At 30.5% G+C, this 26,386-nt stretch overlaps 1 protein-coding gene across 3 annotated transcripts in view; it reads left to right on the top strand.

Moving 5' to 3' along the window:
• Nucleotides 1-26,386, top strand: part of LOC106470037 (neogenin-like) — a 52,757-nt gene that overhangs the window by 3,004 nt on the left and 23,367 nt on the right. For 2 of the 3 annotated variants that reach the window (XM_022398587.1, XM_022398586.1), the window contains exons 3-11: nt 1,734-2,018; nt 9,194-9,347; nt 9,894-10,036; nt 12,228-12,503; nt 15,197-15,410; nt 16,389-16,543; nt 19,554-19,841; nt 21,844-21,893; nt 22,444-22,588. In XM_022398587.1, coding sequence (XP_022254295.1) covers nt 1,734-2,018; nt 9,194-9,347; nt 9,894-10,036; nt 12,228-12,503; nt 15,197-15,410; nt 16,389-16,543; nt 19,554-19,841; nt 21,844-21,893; nt 22,444-22,588 — 1,710 coding nt within the window. The remainder of the gene's footprint in view (nt 1-1,733; nt 2,019-9,193; nt 9,348-9,893; nt 10,037-12,227; nt 12,504-15,196; nt 15,411-16,388; nt 16,544-19,553; nt 19,842-21,843; nt 21,894-22,443; nt 22,589-26,386) is intronic. The other variant, XM_022398588.1, reaches the window with a different exon arrangement.

The raw sequence follows: 26,386 nt of genomic DNA, 5'->3' as shown, positions 1-26,386 counted from the left end.
CACCATGGTCGCATTGGCACATGAATACCTTACCTTGATATTTGTCTGTATGGAATGAGGTACTGTCATCATTATAAATGTCAGGCATTGCCATGTTTTTGGTTCCTGTGTCAGTCATAAACTTATGGAAGCACTAGAATTAAGTGCTTATGAGAATGGCCTTGCTGCATAGTTCATTCTATTTCATGGCTTGTACTTTAAAAGCTGCACACCAGTAGTGAGCACAGGCTCTATTTGGAGCTTGAAACATTTTTACTCTTATGTTACATAAGAAGATGCATGAAAATAAAAATCTTTGTTCTTCAATATTTATCCCCCAAAATATTTCAATACAAGATGCATACTCTAATTTCAGTTTGATAATACTATTTTTTTTAGATTTTATATCTTGTTTGTTTTAAATATCAGATTGTTGATAAGGTTTTTTGGTAAACGTGTGTTATTAAGTAATTCTTTACAAAAAAAAGTATATCTGACTCAGATCTGGAATAGTAGATCTGTCTTATATAAGGAATATAGACATGTATGTACCAGATCTGAGCAGTATAGGTCCAGATTTGAAAGCATCATAAACAGTGCTTAAATGTGGTTATATCTACCTGATATGAATTAGATAAAGACAGATTAGCTATGGCCAGATCTGGAAGGTATCTTTCAGATTTAGAATAAACAGAACCATACTTGTGACAGATCTGGAAGGATTAGGTTTGATCTGGAGTAAATGTTGCCAGACATGAAAAGAAAATAGCCAGTTCTGGAAGGGTTGCTTCATATCTGGAATAAATGTTATAATATCTTGTCTAAATATTGAGAATTATAAAAGACTTAGTTCTCTTCTTGAGTAAATATTGCCAGCCCTAGGTTAAGAGAAGGAAAAATATATCAAATACAGTTCAGATCTGAATTTTTTTTTTTTATGATAAGTTGGTGTTTATAGCAATATGAAAAATTTATTTATTTATGGAAAACTGAAGAAAAAGCAAAATTTAATAACCCAGCCATATCATACTCATCAGATACTAGCTTTCCTTTATCATCCCTCAAGTCTTGATGCACTTATGACCTTACATACAATTACCTACTTCTTGTAGTTAATTTATAAAATAGTTGTATGATGAATGCATGTGCAGAAAACCTGTTATTATGTAGGTTTTATTGAATGAACTTGCAGAGAAAATAGTGTTTTATTAAAATTGTTGGATGTAGTTGACTTAGTGTTTTAGAATCTGTAACAGTCAGTTGAACAATCTTCTGCCACCATGTTAGTTTGACTGTTCTTATTAAAATTGCTCTTATTATTTATTTTTCATTTATTTTTTTTTTAATAGTTTTAGTTTAGTTTAGAGGATGGGACAGCCTAAATGGACCAATAGGTTCTTAGTTGTCCCTAAACTTTATGTTATGTTGAATAAGTTAATATTAGTTTGTTTAGATTAACATGTTTGTAAGCATATATGAAATTACTAACAACAACGTAAGAATGTAACTCATTCAGGAGGAAAAGTTAAATTGCTGAATTTAAGAATATAAAATTTTCATTTCTGATATACATTTTGTCATTATTAGTTGTGAGTAAGTTAGTTCCTTTATAAGAGTATCACTCACCTGATACATGAACTGGCATTAAAAAGAATGTGCATCTAAAAATATTGATATTTAAAATAATTTATTTTTACAAACTGCATATGTGTTTATTGAACTATCTGTCTATATAATGTATAACTGTGTTTTAGCATTACTTAGGTTTGAAGAAGAGCCACAGGATGTGACTGTATTTCCAGGCCAGACTGCATACTTTCCTTGTACTATCCAGGGAATTCCACCACCTGACATAATATGGCTCAAAGATGAACAGCCTTTAATGTTAGACTTCACACGAATGGTAATTCTCCCTAGTGGTGCTTTAGAGATTGACCTCGTGCAAATTTCAGATTCAGGCACTTATAAATGCAATGCTTCCAACATTGTTAAGTTCCGAATCAGTTCAGGAGGAACATTAACATTAAGCCTGGATTATGGTGAGTAATAAACAAGTTAATGATGTTTGAATATTCAAATTGTGAGGAGGGTTAGCATGAAGGTATACATTTCGTAACTTATGAAGATACTCTTCAAAGTTTAAATTTAAACTAACTTATGAAAATAAATAACCTGGAAGTTTTCTGCTTCAGGTCAATATCTGTATTATTATTATTATTATTAGAAACTAAAGAATAGATTACAAAATTCTAAGCTTTACAACCTGACAAAGAATGCTAGCTTGAAACATTATCTTCTCAAAATAAAATAAAAAATATATAAAACTTGAATATTATGTAACATGTCATTTAGTTTCTGTATCTTTGTTGCCTATGCAGTTAACTATATTTACTTTTCATTATTATTATAAGATCAGGAATGTAGTGTGCATAATAAGATTATCCTAAAATTTAATTGATTTTAATTTTTTTTAAATATGACAAAAGTTATAAACTTGGAACTACATTAATGAAAAAAGTACTTACCATATTACCAAATTTAAATTATACTTTAAAACAATCACAAAGTAGAAGTGATCTTTGGCTTATATCATCCAGAATTATGAATAAGTTGTGAACCAGTAAAAACTAGTTTCCTGACTTCACAAGATGGATAAGGATTTTCCTAGAGTAGAGTAGGAATTGTTTCCAGCTTCCTAAAAATAGGTTAGACATAGCCAGTTCTTTTGTAAGATTTCTTTTTTGTTGTTTTTCCCACATTCATCATCATTCTCATGATGATACTCTTGAGATTAAATGGCATCTTCAACTTTTGTTCAAACATTTGAGATGCTTCTGTTCCTCATCAAGAATGGTCCAGCATTGTCTGGCTTTCATCCATACTCATTGCTATCTGGTTCATTATCATATTAATGCATTATTTTATCTGAAGAAGATTATAAGGTTTATTTCATGGCTTTATTGATTCCCAAAATTCAGTATATTTCAACAAATTAAGAATCAAATAAATGTCCATCCTTGAAAACATTTGATTTTCATGTACTAAGATTGTGTTGATTACTAATATTTCAACTTCTTGGCTAATTAGTAAAACTGTCCACCTTTACCATGATAATTTATTTCTGTCATTTGACTTTGATAGTGGAATAAAAAACATCAATAGTTGCTCTTTTAAGTCATGTTTGAATATGATAATGTTATAAATGTCCATTCAAAGTTTTGTTCAACTGTCAGAAGATTTTTGAAAATAAGAAAGTGCTTTTTATTCAGGTGATCTTGGTAGTACAAACTGTAGTTATTCTTTTTGTGACCTCTTTCATTTTCCTATTTTTTTATGCAGAGTGGTGAAAAGACTTCCATCATGATTATTGCATCCTAATCATTGGACTGTACAGAGTTACTTTGTAACTTGATAGATAGATGTCTTTCTTCACTCTTCTTCTGTGTAATGGTCTTGATGTTGATAAAAAGATAATATAACCAAAATAAAATTAATTACCAATAAAAGGTTACTTATGTAATATGGAATCTCATGGAACACACACACATTATTTTTAAATAAATAAGGTGCTCAAAACCTGGCAAAAATAAAATCTAGGAAGCTGCCATTGCTGAAACAGACAGCATCATAGAGGTTATGCTAGGTGCTTAAAAGAATCGAGGCTTAGGCCCATAGACACAGGAATGTCCACCATTTAAGTGTGATATGAATCTTGGTTTTATATTCTGATTTTTCAGCTGGGAGTTCGGAGCACTATCAAATAGAATCGGGGTATGGGCCCTGTGTGCCAGTGCCTAGCAATGCCTCTGGTACTAGGGTACCTTTGAACTGGAAGTAATAAAGTAATAAGCAGAATTATTTGATATTTCTGTAGAGCATATAGTATGTACAGTGCACAGGATACTTTCTAAGATGGTTCATGTTTTCTATTTATTTATTACTGTTACTTGGCCATGCTAAAGATTATGATGTACATGGACCTTAAATAGCTGTGGGATGAAGAAAAGAAAGGCATAATTTTGGTCATCTAACATGAATAGGAAAATTTCTATTAGTCTGCAAAACTGTTCTTTTGAAAGTGAATACAGAGAAGAAATAGAAAACTCAAAGATAAAAGTATTGCAGTATTATTTGCTTTCTTAATCCCAAAAGCAAGAAGAGGTTTAGGAAAGTAAAATAAGTCTTGTTATTCATCAAGTACATAGCATACTAGTTTCTAGTACAACTATAAATCTGCAATACTACTACAATACTTTCTAGAATATGACATATATATATAAACTGTAAGTTGTGTTAAGTGGTGATACTAATTACTATTTTCATTAAAGAACAATAAAGTAGTATTAATACAGAGATTTAGGCTTAATTTTACATTCAGTTACAAGCACTCATGGTATTATTATCATTGCTACTATGATTGTCCAGAGTACATCTGGATGAAGACAAAGGACTGAGAGAGACTGATCCTTTGTAATATACATTGTACTTTCAGATATTTTATTGTGGTTTCATAAACTCTTTGGTTCTGTGTGCATGATTTCTTACTGGTTAAATCTGGCATTAGGCAATATTTAGTGTTATTGTAATCATATGACCATAATCTTGTATTGATTTTATATTTTCTTCTTCAAACAAGCTTGATGAGTTTCTCTAGCTTTTCCAAGCTAACACTAGAATTTTGTGATTGAAGCTGATGTAGATTTAAACACATGTCAAGATTATCTACAATAATACAACACAAAAACAAAGTACACAACACACTATGTTCAGATAAAATAAACCCAAACACGCATGTGCCAGAGTAAAGGCTGTTACAGCAATGGCAACCTCCTAATGTTTGCTTTTTTTGGTGTATTTAAAAACAGACAACATTGTGAGAGTAATAACAGGTGCATTTAGACTATCAAGTAAGTATCTTAGGAATCTTCTATGGGCAGAAAATTACCTGCTATATTTTCTTCTTTTTTGACAATGTTTTGATCTCAATGCTGGCTCCTTCATCTTTCAGTAAGTAACCTTTCAGTTTACTGTTTATAATATTTAGGTTACAGTTCTCTTGAAATTCTAGATTTCTTTGCCAGCTCATCAGGTGTTACATGATTTTGTCCAAGGCAAATCATCTAAGGTTCTTATTTAAGACCACAAATAGTTTTTTTCTTCCTTTTTTGTATTGTTATTGTAATCATGGATATGTGCTCTTTCTGACCCAAACAACTATAATTTGACACAATTCCTTGAATAAAGCTGGCATTTGTAGTGAAATACTACTTTTTGTTGTGTGTTTCCACTCTAGAAACAATTTTCAACTTTGGAATACTGTATAGCACTTCTAGCAAATTATCCTTTGTAACTTGTTTAGGCACTCAACAGAAAGTGAATCAGTATCAGCTGTCTTGATGATTCCATCATTTTAAGTAAAACTCCAGCAACTTTGACTGACTTTAGTTCTAAAAACAAGTTGAGCAATTTCAAAGTATGGCTAATTCTTCATTACAGTGCATGTAGTTTAATTTTTGAAGCTATTGGTCATAAGAAAAATAATCAGTTGACTCATGACACTCCTAAAAAAAGTATGGCGAAGGATTTTTCTCTTAATGCTACTCCTCTCTTCCTTTTGGTGAGTCATTCTGAAATGCTGTAATAGAGTGACTGTCTTGGAAACATTCTAATCATTCCAACTTTTCTGTATTACATTTCTGTATTACTGTTTCTTTAGGTGAACAGTTAGAATTGATCATTTTACAAAGAAAATAACATCAAAGTGAACCTGACATATTCTTTCCAGTCATAATATCTCAAGATTCACTTCTTAAGAAGCTGGCTATTCTCTAAAAATAAGTCATTTGTCATTTTCCAACTTTGTGTGACAAAAAAACTGCTTATAAACAGTTTGAGTCAATTTGAAGCCTCTTCTGTGATTAAACTTAATATACATTGATGTAAGTAGCAAGCGGAACTTGTTTTTGTTTCTATTCCATTTCTCTTAAGTCAACTGTATTACTACTGTATCAAACAGTCTCATCTATATCATCTATGTGCCCTATTTGGCCCTTCCCACAGGTAGCTAAAATGCTAAACAACATAGTTTACTTTAAACTTATATTACATTGTTTATTCCATTGTATAGAAATATACCAGTAATTCATAGTGTGTTTTTATAATCTACTACTTGTGTTCAAAGAACAATTTTGAAAACAGTCATTAGTACTTTTCATAGTGATGGACTTTTCACAATCAGCTTATCTCTAAAATCTGAAATATGTTTGTTTCTGGGTATTGTTTAAAACAATGTACAATTACATTTTAAATATTTTATACACTTTATCAAATATATACTAAAATGAACTTTCTTTTTCAGTAATAAAATGTCTTAAATTAATTGGTAATTAAGTTTAATACAGCTAAGATAATTCATAAAACCCTTTAGTGTCATTTTTATCTTATTGATGTTTTAAACATTTTAATGCCTGAAATATTGTTTTACTTTTGGTCCTTGGAGATGAGACTCTGAAAGATTATACAAGTGCAAAAATAATGTTTGTAATTATAAAAAAGCATTAGAATAATTAGTAAGCAGCTATGAAAAGAACATTTTTTGTTGTTTTTTTAAATGTATCCTGATCCATTCAGAAGATATGCCAGTGTGTGATGCTGTTCTGTATGTAAATCACAACATTTGTTTCATTCTTGACCATTGAAGCGTTATGGGATAGGATTTATTACACAGTAAACGTTTCAAAGGAAATTCTGTATTCAGGGCTCACCCAGCTGCTGTCCACACACTATTAAAATATCCAAGATGAAAAGATTCACTTAAGCTTAAAGAAGGATGGGGTGCAGCATGTTTCATTCAGTACACTGTGAATGTAGTTTTTATTCTCAATGTTGTGTAGAAAACGTTGCATAATTTTTCAGATCCTTGTGCTGGATAATGCTTTGTGATAGAGTAAGTAAGTAACTGCTATGCTAGAAGCTTCAAACCATAGGATAAAACACTTCTTTATTAACCTTTAAATTTTTAGAATTAAGATAAATTTCAAAGAAGTACTTACCTGTGGAGGTTTACCATTTCATTTTAAAATCTGAAATTTTTGATATACAGAATTGAAAACAAGCAGACTTCTGAAATATGAAAAAGCCTTTCTTTCTGGAGTTGCTCTCATACTTTCAAGAAACACATGACTAAAATTCTAAATGATTTTGATATAATGCAGAGGACGCATCGACTTACTCATAGTTCTCCACTCTCTCACCCTTTTATGTGACTTAATTTACACTTGAATCAGGAGAATGTATATAAGCTCTGATTTCCTACCATAATCCAGATTTGGTAGTTGCAGTTGTAATAGAAACCATATACCTCTCAGCTGTGGGGAGGTAGGTGGGAATGTAGGAGGTAGGTGGGAATGTATTTCCTACCATAATCCAGATTTGGTAGTTGCAGTTGTGATAGAAACCATATACCTCTCAGCTGTGGGGAGGTAGGTGGGAATGTATTTAAGAGGTAAGTACTTGTTTAAAATTCATTTTAATTCTAAAAATGTAAAATTCAAAAACAGGCAGACCTACCTCTGAAATATGAAAAGTCAAAACACCCACACTGAGATGGGGGAGAAAACTAGAGAGAGTTATAAAGACCTCTGGGTCATAAAAATTCAGGTTCTTCAATAGTAGGTATGTAGGAAAGAAGAGTATGATCGTGAGACTATAAGGTTTACACATTCATGGAGATGGCTAAAGTGTTCCTTGGGGTGTTTTGATCCAAAATTTCATACATACGAAATACTGTATTGGAACTAAATAGGATTTGGAGTTATGGATGATCCACCAAAGAGATGTAGCCAGTTGAGTTGTCAAATGAGTATATAGAAGAAACTGAGTAAAAGAAAGAGCCAGTTTAAGCCAATCATCCATGTAAAAGTGAAAGTTGATGTTGAGGTAATTGAGAAGGCCGTAGAATGTTTTGACTAATTAACAAGAAACAGATGGAGCTGAGGCCAAATCAAAGGGAAGAGCACTGAGCTGATAAACCATCCCCAATGGCAAAAAAAAAGAGAATTAAGTAATAACAAATGAATAAGGATATGGAGATAAGCATCTTATATATCCACCATTGTAATCTACATATTTTCCATTTGAAATGAGGTGTATCCAGTTGAGACAGGTTTATAACAAATTTCCAACTTCCCAGAACTACAAAGAGATTGGAGTAAAAACCAAGAGAAGTATGATAAATAATTTGTACTGCTCCTTTCTGAAGTAGATTCGAGATTTCCTGATCCAAAAATTGTAAATAAATTGGATATGAAGAAGAGAAAAAGAAAACAGTAGTTGAACTGAAAAGGGGAGGAGGATGAAAGTAAAAGCAATGTTAGATATACTGGACTGTTTCATATTAAATTTAATGCAAGAGTTATGGTTTAGATAGTTTATATGGCAGGAGTGTTAAATTTAGTTATTTTAGAGGGTGATAGTTTATTGCAGGTTTGTTTACGTAACTATTTACAAATCATAAGTTGTGTAGTTCAGTAGTTAAGAATTCATGATTGTTATATTATTGCTTCATGTTACTAGAATTTTCTGAGTTTTTCTCATTGTTTTAATTGAGTATTATTGCATCATAATATCTAGTAGTGTGTGGAATGTTCTAGACCTCTGTTGGGGTAGAAATACATGTCAACAATGTAGTTCCAGAGATAGATCTAGACTGCATGATTGTGAGTTTAGCCATAGAGAGCATATAGTGGTGATTTTTAAAGTGAAATGATCACAGATTGTATTGTAACAACAAAGTAGAGAAGAATAATTATAGAATAATTATATAATTAAGAATAATTATATAATTAATAATAATTATATAAGAATAGAGGAAAATCTTTTTTGAGGAAGATTCAGTTGAATAGAAACCTGGATAGATTTTTAAATAGAAAAACGGTTTAAAGTTTTGGCCTTTTTTAAACTGTTTTTTCAAAGCAGTATGTTTTTCATTATCAAAAAGTTATGAAAAAATAATACTGTACTTATTTTGATAAAAAAGGCTTTTTGTAGTTCATTTAAGAACAACTACATCAACTGCCTCTTAGAGTAAGAACTGAATATTTTAAATATTGCTAAATACTGGCACAGGAGATAATATATAATATCTCTCTTCAATTACATTTGATAAATGTTGTTATAATTTGGAAATTATTAACATTATTTATCAATATTTTAGGTAAAGCCAACATAATAACATCTCCTCAGTTTATTGCAATTCCAAAGAGTGTTGTAGCCACAGAAGGTAGTAATGTAACATTAGACTGTGGAGCCAATGGAAATCCTCGACCTCAACTAACTTGGTTGAAAAATGGTGCCACTATTGATCTTGCGTAGGTTTTAACACTTGTAAATTTTGTCTTCTAAGATTTCGAAATTTCCATTTTACTTTACATTGTCTCGTTCACTAATTGATAATAGCAAACTGTGTAAAATTATGAACCTTTCACATTGATCTGTTGTAAGAAAATGTATTGAAAAACTAAGTTAAGCAAATTTTACTTCATTATTGTTGTGTTATAATTTAGTCTATATCTTTGAATTAGAATACATCTATAATTCTTCTGTATGTCTCTGTTAATATAATACTTCCTGCAAGGATATAAATTCAAATGATCATAATTTAGTGGGATTATATAGAATACTTGTAGTTGTGATAACTGAAGATATATGTTATATTTGGCTACACTTGACATTTATAGCTGATAAGTTCTGTGCTAGTAATGTATAATGTAATACTTCCTAGATCAGAAATTAGCTGTTTTTAGCTTTGTTTATTTAAGTATTTTTTTACAAAGTGACATGTATATATTTAGTAAATTTTCTGATATTTAGTGCTTATATGTCTTTTGTTTCTAAAATAACTGTTATACTTAAAGTCTTCTGGACAGTCGTTTTCATACTATCGGTGTTGGGAGCCTTCAGATTGAAAATATTGATGAAGAGGATGCAGGCACTTATATGTGTCGTGCTGAGAATCATGCCGACTCAGAGGATGCAAGTGCTACTCTAGAAGTACAAGGTGTGTTTCCAGATAAAAATTGTAGTAACAACTAAAGAAATATGTTTACAAGTACAATATCATTAAAAAACCAACACTTTATGTTCACTGCTTCAATTAAAGAAGCTGGTTAGGGTTTTAGGTCAGGATTGTTTATTCTTCTCATCGATTATCACATTTTCTTTATTTGATTCAGAAATTAGTTTCATTTCAATGTGCTGCTTTTTTTAACTGCTCACTTTTGTTTTTAATTGATTACAGAAAAAATATTGATTGAATTTAACATTTATTATTTTTAATGCAGCTACAGTTTATGGGAGTTATTTTACTGTAGTTCTAACGCTGTTATAAAGTAAAACTGTAATTTATGAACAATCTAACAAATTATGCAATTTACCATTCATAAAGGAGAGGTTAAAAAAAAGTCTCTCTTCTCATGCAGTCCAGTCTCAATTTTTCATACAAGTCTCCTGGTGTGTCAGCTGTAAGTTTATATGCTTACAACACTAAAATCCAGGGTTCAATTACCTGCAGGTAGCCTATTGTGTAGCTTTGTGATAAAACAAACAGACAAACAATTCTTGTATATTTTCTCCTCCATTACTAAACATTTTGTTTTTTCTAGTATCAGTAATACAAACTTTAAAGACATTACATGCTGTAGCATGTTTGCATACAGGTAAGCATCAAAGTGAAACTGTAGAGACTGGTAATTGAGTAAGCCAGTTAAATTTAGCACCAAGGTGAAAAATGCAAAGACTGATAATTTGTAAGGCCTGTTAAATTTTTCACCAAATTGAGTTATAAAGATACCATTACCTTTTACATTTTTGTAAACATATCAGTTGAGAAAAAAGCCACTCTTTCACTGTTGATGGCCTTAATTCTGTGTGATGTTTTAATACAAATCTGATGTCTTTCTGTCCAAAACATTTAGTAAAAAAGTAATCATCACAAAGTTTCTGAAAGTTAACTTGAAACTTTCTTCATTAAGTGAAAAATGCATTACATGAAGTTTAACCATCATTGATTATATCGGAATTGTTTGTGTGTAAGACTACTCAATGATAAACAATATTATGTATTCAGATTTAGTGGTTTTTTGTTCTTTACTAGACTAAAATATAGATCCTCAGACAATAAAATAATCTTATTTATTTATTTAAGGTGACAGGTATTTAGTTTGAAGGAAAGAACTTTCTAAACTGGGGTGTGTGGGAATATTAATATCCCCCTTTGCCCCCCTCATGATGATTATGTCTACTTGGAATGAACTTTTGAGAAGTGTTTTAACAACGGGGTTTCAGATTAATAGCTCCTATATTATTTTTTTAAGCTTGGAGGGATTTCAACTTGTAGTCATGTAATAATTTTTCCATCTATTAGCCCCCCAGTGGTATGTCTGCGGACTTGCAATGCTAGAAACTGGGTTTCAATACCTGTGGTTGGCAGAGCACAGATAGCCCATTGTGAAACCTTTTGCTTAAACTACAAATAAATAAATCTATCTAGTATTTGCCATAATGAACTTTACACTCGTAAATATCATAGTATTAGTTATGGAATGAAGTTGGTTTTGAAGAGTGGTTCTGTAAAGCTTGTCTTCTATGATTGTAACAACAGATTGAACCTGTATTTTTAAAATTCTATTAAGAAAAAATTTACAATAGTCGATATCAGTACCAAATCAAATGCTCTTCATGAAATAATTTATTTTACAAAAACAAGAACTACTAACTCAATGTTATTTTGAGACACAAGTTTCAGATAGTTGATCAGTGTGATCATTGGATAAATTCTAAAGCTACAAATTACATACAAATTAATTAACTTTTTGATGGCACTGTCATCTAGAACAATTATTTCACCCATTAATTAAAACTCTTTGTTGTTTGTGTAGCTTACATACCTGTAGCACTTTAAGTATTAATTGATTGTAAATTGTGTTATACAGTTACGTAGGTATAATTTTAGTCCAACAAACACATACACACAAGGAGCACCATACTCAGAAAATAGACAAATAAACCCAGAAACTAATCTACATCTGAAAAAAGTAAGATGTGTCTTCTGTAAAGAAGTGTCTGTAAATGTAAATAGTACAAAACAAGTGTGAATATAAAGTCTTTTAGTTAACCCCTGTATTAATGTATTAATAGCTTATATCTTTATCTATATATCCATATATAGTTGTTGTCTTTTCTGTTACAAGTGCCACCTCATTTTGTAAAACGACCAAAGAACAAATATGCTTATGAAAAGGAAGATATTGAATTTGAATGTGAAATTTATGGAAAACCAGAACCCAGTCTTCAGTGGATAAAAAATGGTGATGTCATTATTCAGAGTGAATACTTCCAAATTGTAAATGGGTACAATCTCCGTATACTTGGACTAGTGCAGTCAGACATGGGGCTTTATCAGTGCATTGGTACAAATCCTGCTGGAAATATCCAGGCATCTGCCCAGCTTATCATTTTAAATCCAGGTAAAAACTGTTGACTACTTTAGGTATCTTAAGATGATATATATATGTGTGTGTATGTGTGTGTGTTTGCATGTGTGTGTAAGTGTGTGTGTATTCTTTAGCACAACTGAAATGTACCAGTAAAATCAGATTGTAGTAATTTACTTATGTAATAACTGAAAGAAAGGGTTTTTACCTAAATGTTTATTTTCTCTGCTCTACAGAAAGAAGCTATAAAATTTGTTTATTTTAGTCCACTCATAAAATTATTAATAAGCATAAATTTTTAAATTTTAATTTTGTACATTAATAATATTTCCTGCATAATAATGGTTACCATGATATTACTTATAACATGAAGATTAAAGGAAAATTGAAAACTTACAAAACTGTTTAATTTAGATTTTATGCTGTGATGGTGTAAAATGTTTTTATATTATTTTCACAGCTAAAAAAAAAACAAAATTACCTTACTGAGCAGTTCTGAGGTTTTTCCATTTATGGACATACTGTTTTACATACTGAAAAAGTACAAGTAGCAGTTTGTATGCTGAACTGAGTTAAACTATTTCTGTCTCTGCTTATGAATTAATAGGCTTTATTTTATTCTTGTTCAATGTTGGCTCTTGCTAAAATCTTAAAATAATTGAAATGGACAACTATATCACTCACCTAGGGTATGCTCCAATGCACTTGATTTCTTTAGTGTTCTTAAACTTGCATGTTCTTTTACTTGAGTCAGCAGCTTTCATGTAGTGAAAATGGTGTAACCTTGCTAACAACAAGAAAAATAACTTGTGCGTTGTTTTATTTTCATGTAAGACTGATTTCTTTTAAGAGTGACAGAACAGGTCTTCTTCATAACAGGAGATCTGACAAGATATTTACTTTGAAATAATTTAATGCTCTCTGACTACTGAAGTCATGATAAATATATAAAGACTAATCACAAGTATACAGTTGAAGTAAATAATCTTTGTTTAAGACAAACAGTTGCCTTTACTAGATAACATTTGAGGCCAAATAATTCTCACATTAGCTACTTTAAACAATAATGTTAGATTTATTCAGAGCAACCAGTGCTATACACATGAAAAAAAGGTTGTTGCTTAAAGAGATTATTTGACATCCAATGAAAAAGATACTTGTCTAACTTCACATTCTATCTGTGACTTTACAGCTGTTTTTCATGCAAGAAGACAAGAAGTGCTACTCTAGGTGAATTAGATATAACAATAGGTAGCTAGAGCAAACGGAATTTAATGACCTTTTGAGAGCTGCACAAATAACAAATTTTCAAAATTTCTATATTAATATAAATGAAGCAAAGTAAAGAAAACATATAGTTTGCTTATATACCACACCAGGTAGACTGCATTTGAAATCCTCAGTGAAGAAATACAAACTTTGTCTGACAAATACTGCAGATGACATCCTGGTTTAGAATCACATCTCAATGGTACTTGTGGATACACTTTACAAATTAGGATATATATATCTGTTTTTTTCACATACATAGAATATTAACAAATATCACCATGGAACTCCATACATAGATGGTTTTGTGGAGTTTCATTTGTCCAAATATTTGCAGATTATTCTATCAATCAAATAGATGGGAAAGCCAATTTTACATAAGAATTTCTTGATGTTACAAAACTCTTTATGCAAAAATTGATAACTTCAGATATAATAATCATTTTCTTCATTGAAAACATCAAATGAAGCCTATAAATTTACTTGTTCTTGTTGTACTGCAAGAAAGCTGCTGACATGAATGAGAGAATGTGCAACTTTATAAACAGGGAATAAATTAAGTTTATGCCTTAGGTGTGTGATAGTCATCCATTCACATTATTTTCAAATTTTAACAATGGCAAATAACAAATGTATAAAAGAGTTTGCTCATTCATAAGCTGAGTCCACAAATTAAACAAGTCAGTTCAGTATATAAATTGCTACTTATAATGTAACTGAAATTATGCAAGTTACATACTTATCAATTATGATTATAAATAGTTATACTTACAATTGATAAGTATGTTGCTTGCATAATAAAATTGGTATGACTTGTTTTGATTGTTACTGTAACTTGTTGATGTTTAAGGTTTTAGTATTTGATTTTACTTATATCTTCTTAACAATATTGAATTGGTTGTTTCAGTCTAGACATAGCATAATTTTGACTGTTATGGACAACCTGTCTCACCAAACTACAATATGTAGAAGTATACACTGAATAGAATCTAATGACAATAAGTTAGACATAAGCTTAAGATTTACAACAAACACCTGCCCATAAAGTATAGATGAAGGAAATTGCATGTAATATAATGCATATTTATTTTAATTTTAGAAGTTGTCACTCATGGTTTATTCTCTTTTTTTCCCTGGTTTTCTTCAATCTTCACTTGTGTGACTGTATATATGCTAATCTGTGCTGCTATCTGATTCCTGCTTTGTCTCTGCTCAATAAACTTCTGCTCTGCTGGTATATTATTTTACTTAATTCTAATGCATGTGAATGAAATTGTTTCTTTCCTGATTATAAAATGTATGGAATTACTAATTGCTCAAAAAATATTTTCTGATATACGTATATGCATCTGACTTTACTTTCTATTCTCTTTCATGGGACTGTGTTAATTTGAATGTAATTAACATTATATTATCAATGGGGCTTCATAAAATCCATTAACAAAACTAACATGTAGAATCTCCCACTACCCATGCTTCTGTTACTATCTCTCATTCAAATAACAACTTAGGAGGCCTCCCAAAGAATAAGGATGTGCCCTCTGCACCACGCCAGTTGTCAGCAGTTATAGTGTCTACCCGTTTCATCACTCTTTCATGGCAGGAGCCAGTGAAGACAAATGGTGTCATCTTTGCCTATTCTGTGTACTATAAAGAGGGGTCATCTGCAAGGTAAAAAAAAATTACAAATTGAGTAAATATTAGGCATAATAAAGTGTCTTTTGTTTTCTAATAATACTTTCTTCATTATATGTTATATTGCAGTTTGACAATACAAGATATTTGTGTCATTGTGACAGAAAGAACATCAGTGTGTACTTTTAAAAAAATTCTAGTAATAGATATCAGTGTAAAAATATTTAAGTGATTGTGAATTATATTTTGAGAAAATAAATGGAATGCATGATGAAACTTTGAACATGTTAGGAAAGTGAAAACAACCTAAAACGTATTTCTTTTATTTGTTAAAATAGAGAACATGAAAACTACAACCCTCCTTAGCAGCTTGAAAATTGATTTTGTAATATCAGACATGCCCTTGAAAACTTTGTTTTAATGCATTTATCAACATTCCTCCCCATTTTTCTTTCTTCCCTAAAATGTTAGCCTGTGAAATTTATATTTCAGTGTGCTTTTTATAACACTATTTTCATGAAGCATTTTTGTTTCATCTCAGAAAGAATAAATGTTATTATAATGATTTAAAGAAAGTCTATTATCAAACCGTGTTGTTTTATATTATATTTTATCATTGTCTAAATGAACGAAATATAAAATTTCCAATTAAAAGTAAAAGAAAAAATCATTTTAAATATTGTTGGAGCTATAACATGTTATTATAATGCATTATCCTTCTCTGTTACATGACAACAGGACTGTGAATGTCTTATAGGTTTGAAATATTTTGAAATTATGAATGATGGTCACATATACTGCTTCTAGAATATGAATAGATTTTATTTACATAGGTTACTTTTTCCTTTGGAAAGTTGAAATAGTAGAAAATGTGGGATTACGGAAGGTCTATATTTGTATTGGTGAGCATAAAATTTACTAATGAGCCATTAATAATTCAATATGATTTTCTATGCTTGTAAGAGGATTACATTTATAATTGTAATTTAAAATAATATCCAAATTAATGATTAGAGAGAGAGTTCTGAATACTACGTGGCCAAGACTAGAGGACATAAGTGTACAAGGACTTCAACCTTCAACACGCTACATTGTACGAGTTGTAGCTTATAATCAACATGGGCCTGGTGAAAGCTCAGAAAAAATAACAGTTCAGACACAACCAGAAGGTGAGCTATATGTGTAGTAGACCTGCTGGTGATATCTAATTTGCAAAAACATTTTTTACCATCCTCAGTCTAGTTCATTATGTATCCCATTAATGCACTTTACAGCAGTAGTGAACATAGTTTTTATTCAATAAAAATTGAACATATTGTGTAATGAATATCAATTTACCATCTGTGGTATTTCCCTCCTTAAACTATCCCTGATACTTATGATAAAGTTTTTTAGTACTTTTACATGTGTATGTTCATTATTGCCTTTTTAATTTAAAAGTGTCTCTGCAAAGTATATTTATTATTTTATAAGTATATTTCAGTAAGTTTCAAATTCAAAGAAATGTATTGTAATATGAAAAAATAGAAGCTTACTGTCAGATTTAAAAAACATAATATATATAAGTTCTTCTTTTTGCCAGTTGTCAAATTAAATGACTTTTACTTAAGTTATATTTCTTAATAGTATGAATATATACTACGTTATTGTTGGGCTTAGGATTTTTCCACAGTCTGTAACTTGTTAGCAATACATTCAATGATGAATCAACAGCACACACTTTACTTCTCTTCAAATAATATATATTTGGAACAAGTTAAATGTATGTACAACAAAGTCTTCACACTATAGAGATTACAGACATATCATAAACACTATTTATATATAGTTTTCTTCTTGTCAAAAGTCCACTTAGGCCTACTCAGTTACTTTAGAATTTCAGTTGACAAGTCGACCTACCTTCTCTGTATTACTATCGTACTAGTATTCTATGTGTAATTCACTTACAGCTGTGGCACATGTTACTATAATTCGTTTGGTCTTCTTTCTTCTGAAGATCCTCTTTTCCTTTTGTCAAAGTGTACCCAGGCTGATTCAATTACTTTAGATCCATGCTTTGATGGAATAAAATTATCCTTCTTATCTTTTGTTAGCCTATGTTAGTCATTAGGCGTATCACTTTTATGTTACTTCACTTCACACCAACTATATTCTCTTTGCTTTTATCTGTCTAATACTGTCTGTCTGCTGCTTCCTGCTCATTTCACGCTATTTATATCTCTATCACATAGTCGTCTGGCCACTTTCTATATTCTTGACACAATTAGTTATTAACAAAACTTTCTACAATCATCTGCTTTTAACTCTTATTATAACAAATCTTAAAAATAATAGAATATTCACTCACAAATAAAAATCAATTACCAGTATTTAAACCAAACAATCTTTTTATATCATGACACTTACAAACTGATTGACTTATCTAGTAAAAGACACCTAATGACACTTTCAAAACCTAGGTATTGGGACAAGTTTTAAAACTCAGTGATATTGCTTCCAGGTCCTTACTCAACAGGCTGATGGTACTGATACACTTGGTGTCTTCAAACAAATAAACAACTTCACACATAAAACCTTAACACATAAACATTGAGATAGGCTTTGAGGGATGACAGGTACATTCCTCAAATACCTTTCCTTTTGCAATAAATAGTATTATCTACATCTACCCTTCCGTTATGCATATGGTGTCATTGTCCATACTTCCCTACTCCTAATTTCATTTTTACATAGTTTAATGAAGTTGGAAAGCTTCCCATGCATGTAAACATGTTACTCTTTTAAGTATACAGATATTTTTTTGCACTATCTTGTTTCTTCACACAGATAAAGCATCATTCAAAATACATAATTCATTGTAATGTTTTTAAAATTAAAATTGCTCAATTTTATAATACTTTTTAATTTTACAGGTGTTACAACTCACCAAAATACATAAAAAAAACATTTTTTGATAATTACATAGACATTTCATATTTTCATAGATTATGAGATAGTAATCACCATCATTTTCAAGCTCATATACAACTAAATAGTTATAAGCAATCATTAAATTCAGGGACTTTTACCTTAAATTGCCAAGCAGAATAATAGCTCCATAGGAAAACATTTGATGAATTACACCATGTTTTTAAAGATTAGAAAGTTTCTTGCAGTTAGGTGAGTGGGATAGTGGTAGCATTATTGAAACAAAAACTTGGGGTTTAACCACCCCCCAAAATGTCAAATTTATACAAGATAACATTCTCTATACTTAATAAAAAATGTCACAAACTCTTCTGAATATATCTGCGGATGAAACTTAGATACACATTTAAACAAGTTTTTAAAATTAAACATATGCTTCACTTTTCAAATATCAACATTGGATTTCATATTGGTTATAGAAATTAAAAAATACACCAACACTACTCTCTAAAATCGAATGAGATTACTCATTTCAAAAGAAGGTGTGTTGTATTGAGTTGATTTAAAGATAAATTCAGAACAGCAATTACAACACTCTCTTATATACTTAATTGCACTTCATTAAAAGTTTAACTTACAATACTAGATTTAACTGGAACTGCATACTTACTTAACATTTATGCATGCAGCCAAATTATCATTTAATGTAGTGAACAGCAACATACTCCTTGATAGATCAAGAATCTGGAAGTTTTTAGGCAACATAAAAGCTCTTAACTGTAGGTGCAACATTTCTAGCAGTTTTCAAATTCTTCAGATTGATGAGATAGAAATTTTTATATTTTTTCTTTTATTGTTTGTTTGAAGTTAAGCACAAAGCTACACAATGGGCTATCTGTGCTCTGCCCACCAGGGGTATCGAAACCTGGATTCTAGCGTTGTAAGTCAGCAGACATACCGCTGTGCCATAGGGGGGCTTTTCCTTTATAGGATGCTGTTTTGTACACAATGTAACTTTGGATTATTTAATCCAGAATTTAATAGTAGAAATTAGTGAACAATTTTTAACATTCAGATATAAGATAGTCTGTAAATGTACCAGGTCTGTGATGTTTCTTATTAATGAAATTATCATACAGTCCAGATTAAAAACTTGTTATTGTTTGGAGTAAATATAAAGATATATATAATTGTATGTGTGAATAAGAATTATAATTTTTCACACAAAATCTTTAATTTAGGTGTGAAACATTTCTTCCATATTTTATGTAGTCCATGTTCCAAGTCCAGCACGTGATCTTCAGGCTTCTCCAGAATCACCAACATCTATTTTTGTTCAGTGGGTTTCTCCAGACAAACTCAATGGTCCAATTGAAAAATATAAGCTATATTACATGAAAGTAGGGACATCTGAAGAGCATGAAATTACCACACAAAAAAACAGTTATCTGTTACAATCACTTGAGAAATATACAGAGTATAGTTTCTGGGTTGTGGCATTTAATCAGAATGGGCCAGGAATCAGCACAGAAGAAGTAACAGCAAGGACCTACTCAGATAGTAAGTCTTTTTTTTAACACATCATTATTAGAGAAAAATGATGTAACTTGGATGATCACCTACTAAAGTATAATCAGTCTTATTTGTTAACATAGTGTATTTGTAGATGAAAATGTATATCATCAGTATAATAAAAAACACAATCTAAGCAAAGATTTCAACAAAATTTTGAAAAATTGAGATGCTTATTTAAAAGCAATAAAAAATAATAATTGCATTATTGGACAGTACATAGGGACTTTTGGTTCAAAGCTTCTCCATCTTCAGTGGGATTTGAAAACTGATTCATTCACTTTTATATCACAGTAAGTAGTTTCTCTAATTGAATAAATATGTTAAAAATAACTAAGAGCAAATGTCTTGTGAAATGTTGTGGTAGTTTCAAACACCTCAAGTGTAAGGTAACTTATAAATTGTTTGAAACATTACCAATCATCAGTGATACATAAAAGCACTCAGTGTATAAAAGAACTTAAAATTTATTTGTGACATAACCAGCCATTGGTGGTACATTTGTTCATATACCCAACATGCATTCTGTTTTTCCATTTACTTCTTAGATTTAAATAAAATGTGGCAGATGTAAGGAAATTGTACTCTTTCTTGTACTCAGGATGTGTTTTGTTTGAATATTATACATACAATATGTACACTGTATTACTAAAAGTATTAAAACAGTACACTGTGATAAATAAGATATCATGTTTTGTTGCTTGGCACTTGGGTTCCACCTTAATATGGATTAAGATTACTTTTGGCATTAGCCACAGGGTAAGAACTCTCACTAACACTTGAAACCAACCAGACGGTACACTTGTGGAACAGATCATAACTCTTGGAAAGCATATGTAAGTGTAGTGAGATTTTATGGTACATCTCTTTAGTCCCCCCAAAGCTGCATTCCAAAACATCCTAGATTAGTTTAATTAGTTTCACATTTGGATTATGGGATGGCAAAGGCAGATACTAGACATTATGTGTTTTGAATTTCTATCAAAAGAGTGGTGGATTCTCCCTATATAATTTCATCAGTGTAGGTGATACAGCAATACCCAGTATGTTAAAGCATGACAAGAAGTACAAACCTCCATGTAACTATTACCAGGAAACTGAATTCAAACCAACTAAAATAAATCTACACCATGATACTGTCCCATCACTCTTATGGTTGGGACGAAACGGTCATATCCAAAGAATTCTCCTAGGTATCATCAAAACCCAGACCCATTCATCTGAAGCAAACAGTGAGTAACATTGCTCCTAATCATATGATGGTTTATCAATATTCTTTTTCCAAGTTTCAATACTCAGAGCAATATGAGAACCAATCTCTCGAACCTATGGCTGTAATAATTGGCTTATGGGCTGCTTTCCTTCATGCAATCCAGCAGCAAGGAATTCCCTATGGGCAGTTGTTGTGCTTGTCCAATGTCTTGCATTCCCATTAAAGTCCTGGTTGATGAATTTAATTCCAGGTATGCAGTTTAATTTCACAAGTTTGTTTAGACCAAATAGTAATTAATTTGGGTGTCTCAGCTGATACTCCAGATTAGCAAAATGAGTGGTCTTTCAGTTCTTCAACTTATTACCTTTAATAGATTGGAATATTAGTAGGTGAACTGATGAATACTCATTTATTTGTAATTAATCTAGCAGTTGTATGAAAATCACCTCATTTGCAGATCTTTATATTGTAAATGTTAGTACATACTTATTAGTATTTAATCTCATTATTACCACAGTGAGTATAAATTCCTGAAATAAAAATTAAATAAGGAAAAGACCTATGTAATTGACTGCTTGTCTTTCATGGCAAAATCTCACAATCAAATATCATTAATGTAACAGACATCAGTGGAATTTAATGAGATTCACCATTCTGTTCTTCAGTCATATTATCAATTTCCTTGTTTATTTGCAGAGAAATATATCTAAATACTTTTCATTGTGATTTTCTTCATATAAAAACAAGATATTCTACTGAAAATGTTTGTTTCTACAGCTCCAGATGATACACCACAAAATGTCACCATTGAAGCTGCAAGCTCAACTGTGAGTACTTATCATCTGTATAGTATGGGTACATGTAGATACAGCTGTATGTTGAACATTGTGAAATACACTATCACATATCCTGTCTTACAAACCAATGTTTTAATTAAATTGTTTAAATATTTAGCAATATTAAATTCAAGCTATTTCATATGTTATATTTCATTGAGAAATAGTAGTAATGATGTATTAATTCATCATCCTCCATGTGCTATTTCTACTTTACTTCTGAAATAAAAATTAACTGGTAGTAATACATATATATTCTTGTTTTATTAATTTAATATCTGAATTCATTTGTACTGCCCAATCTATTTTGCTTTTTTATTATTTTATACAAAATTTTACTTTTACCATAAAGCATGTGAAATATCATTAGTGATAAATTTTGTATTGTTATATGATTAAACTGCAATTAAAAGACTTTTAAATGTAACCATTTCATTATTTATTACCTCTTCTTACAAATGTCCAATTTCTGAAGAAAATGTTTTTTGAAAACCAAACCACAGTATAGAAGATTTTAAAATCTTTGACAAACTTCCTGCAGAGTATCATTGTTCGATGGCAACCTCCTCCTAAGGAATCACAAAATGGCATTATCACTGGCTATAAGATCCGATATAAGTTAAAGGGCAGTCGTAGAGGAGACACCGTTACCACTGATGGTAACAGAAGATTGTATGCTTTAACAGGTAGGTTTTGATTAATTCTTTTGTTACAAGAGGGTTCTTCCTTCTGTAAAATAAGTACTTGAATTATAAGCAAGTAAGATTCTCTGAAGTCTTTTATGATTATGAAATGGTCAGGTACAAATGGTTGTGCATTTAAATTTGTTACATAACGGGTCACAATACAACTGTGTAAAGTTGAAACATTGTTTCAATGTTTGGACTAAAAAGACAAAAACTCTATTACATAATTAATATGATTGCATAATATACACATCAGAAATCATATCACTAAAACTTGGCTACAGATCACATACTCTTGTTTTGTTTTTATTGTATGTTAACAATGATTCAGAATTAGACACTATTAAAGTGTGCTTTCTTTCCTTGGATATTTAATGAAACACAAATTGCTCATTTATATAATCAAAAAATTAAAGATTGCACCTCCAGTAAGCCCCTTCATGACTTTCAAGATATGTATTTTATTATACAAGTATTGGAGAGTCTTGTGAGAGTCATTATAATGTGTAGGTGTGTTTGTGTGGCATACTTACCAAGTAACAATTGCATTAAAAATATAGAATCTGGGTGGTTTTATCGTAAGAAAATATGGGAATGGATATTCAGAGATACAAAATAAAAATTGCTATTTTATGAGGTGAAAGGAACTTCAAGGGTTTATATATAACAATTTCAAGAATGAAGAAAATTGTATTTATTATGATATTAATCTTATCGGGTGATATTGAAATGAACCCAGGGAAAAAATACATTAATCTTATATGTCAGGAATTGTTGAAAATAAAATCTTAAATACAATTTAAGAACGCATGGATGGAATTGAATATATCTTTGAGGAAAGTAGAAATTAAACTAACATTAAGTAAATAATAGGAGAAATAAAACAGTTGAAAGTATATATGAGATAAAATATGGAATGACTAACTATGGATAGGATTGGTTTGCTAGAAAATCATAGTAGGCAATCATATGTAATATTCTATGATATTAAAGGAGAATAGAAAGAAAGAAGAAAATAATCTGGAGTAAAATTGAATGAATTCCTGAAATATGAACTTGCAATAGAATATTTTCAAAATATTGAAAGAGTACATAGAATTTTCAGATAAAAGAACAGAACTATTCAAACTCTAATAGCAAAATTTACACTTTTCAAGGACTGAGATCATATTTCATTCAGGGACCTGGCATAGCCTGGTGGTTAGGTTGTCTGACTCACAATCTGCAGCAGATCATTGGATTGTGACCCAACACCAAAATGTGACAGTCAGTCCTACTACTCATTGGTTAAGAGTTGGAGGTTGGTGCTGCCAGCCAATTGCCTTCCCTCTGATCAATAGCTCAAAATAAGGTACAGCTTCAACAGCTTTAATAGCTTTGCCACAAAGAGAAAACAAACTAAATCATTCAAGAAGGTTTTATTGTTTTTTATTTAATGTCAGATAAAACTGATCTAAGTTAAAATTATATTCAATGAAATCAAAGTCCAAAGGAAAACAATTTTTCATGAGATGTGCTAAATTAAGCACTGAAAGTAAATTGTGTATTTATTGAGAACCAGAAGGTTTAAAAAAAAGATTCAGATAAAGATAGAAAAGGCCAAAAAAAATGGCAGAATGTTTTTAAAGCATCAGTAAAGCAAAGCTAAATTGAAAGAAATAATGATGTAACTTACAGTGATGAAGAGGAATTGAGGAAAGGTGTAACTAGGGATGGGCCAGAAATAACAAAGAAATTTATAACTCAAAAATGCATTTGTTTATCATTGAATATAAATGGTTTTGAAGAGAAAATCAATTTTTAGTTTTGTTTAAAACCATTTAATTTGGTATTTTTTATGGAACAGGGAGGAAAAAAATAAAAATTTCAGTTTGTTTTTGAAAGTTTTATAACTTTTGATACAGTTTCTCAAGTATACTTGAAACTTATTATTCCTAGTGTAATGCGATAGGCCCACTAAATAACAAGAGATCACACAAGATATCTTCTACAGAGTAATAATGTGTTTCTCTGAATACCTGAATTGATGAGAAGGAAATAAAGGGACTGGACACAATGTAACATGCAATAAAAAGCACAACCTTTATTACAGCATAACACAAATATGTTTCACTGTCACTTGTACTGAATTTGAACTATTCTCTCAAACTAATCAGGCCAAAATCATCTACCATACTGTTTTAAGTTTAATGTTCCTTACTTCACAGGTAATATTGAATTTAGTCATAGTGACTAGCACTACCCATGTGACTAGTCACTCTCATTCATTCAAATATATGGAAGGCTGTAACTTCGAGATTAAACCCAACCTACCAGTGAAGGATACTGCTGTCTACATTCTTTCATCACATGCAGCAATAGAACCATACCTCTCATGTGCAGAACAGGTGTGACCTCAACAGAATAACAAATGAACAAAGGCAGCTAGAACAAAATTAGTAACTTTCTTGGCCACATATTATTTGGGAATTGCATATACTCAGAATAACTGATAAATTTAGAATAATACAGTAGCAATATAAGAAGGAATAAAATGCATGGTATGTTTAAATACCACAATATCCCCATCTCCTTTATTTCAGGCTTGTCCTCAAGCTAACAATTAATTTCAACAATACACACACTCTGGCCAAGGAGTACAGTAATCTTATCTTGTTCATTTAGACACTTACATGCAAAAAAAAAAGACAACTGTTTAACAATAAAATGTACATTAAAAGAACCCTTTAACAAAGATGCATGCACACACTGATACATGGCAAATACCCTTAAATACTGAAAGTAATGGTTATAATGTAAAATCAAATTCACAAAGCACAAGATGTAATAATCCCTATCAAAAAAATCATCATGAAATTTAAGTACAAAAGCTCTATAAAGAAAAGAACCCTTTTAAAAAAAGATGAAAGAATACAATATTGGTTGTGAATAACAAAACAAAATACCCTTCAACAAATATTAATAATTTACATCTTATCTTACAAGAATGCCCTTTAACATTGATTAGTTCACACACACCTTACCAGCCATAAACATACAACTGAAACCTTTTAGTTATGTAAAACATGAAACATCAGGATATACTTAGCAGAACACTCCTGAATATACAATTCGGATATCAACTATTTACAAGGCATCAAAATAAAATAACCCTTCATTGAAAAGAATAGATTAACTAAGAAAGACCTATATAGAAGAGATCATAGAATGAAATAAACCTTTCAACAAAGAACTTATAGTCACATTAAAAAATTAAATTTAGAAAACATAAGATAAATCCTTTAAAAATGAAATTACAATATATAATTTTCACATTAGAAAATTCACTATAACAAAAAAAATCCTTTAAAATTATATCAAAGAAACAACATAAAACAACCCTTTTAGTACACATAAGAAAACGAAATAAAACCTTTAAAGGATGATAATAATAAATGAAGGTACATAAAATAATGTAATAAAATACTTTAAGCATAACATGTATTCCTACATATATATACAATCCCTAAATTATTAAAATAAAAATTCACAACATATACACATACCAAAGACATCTACAAGATCTGAGCTCCCTTGCTCTCACTTCAACCCCATTAGCTGTTCTCCAATGCAGCAGTTGTCTGTCTATGGGCAACCATTGTTGCTCAAGATGGCTTTTTGTGCTTTGTATCTAGAGCTTTAAATAATTGTCTCTGTTCATCAAAGTCCACAAAAGTGAGTTAAATTACTTTAGAACACCCTTTCACAAGAAAAATTATTCTCCTCTATTCTGTTATCACAATACATAAGTGATAAATT

The sequence above is a fragment of the Limulus polyphemus genome, unplaced genomic scaffold, assembly GCF_000517525.1.
Source record: "Limulus polyphemus unplaced genomic scaffold, Limulus_polyphemus-2.1.2 Scaffold3785, whole genome shotgun sequence".
Taxonomy (NCBI): Eukaryota; Metazoa; Arthropoda; class Merostomata; order Xiphosura; family Limulidae; genus Limulus; species Limulus polyphemus.
This window is presented reverse-complemented; position numbering and strand designations above follow the sequence as displayed.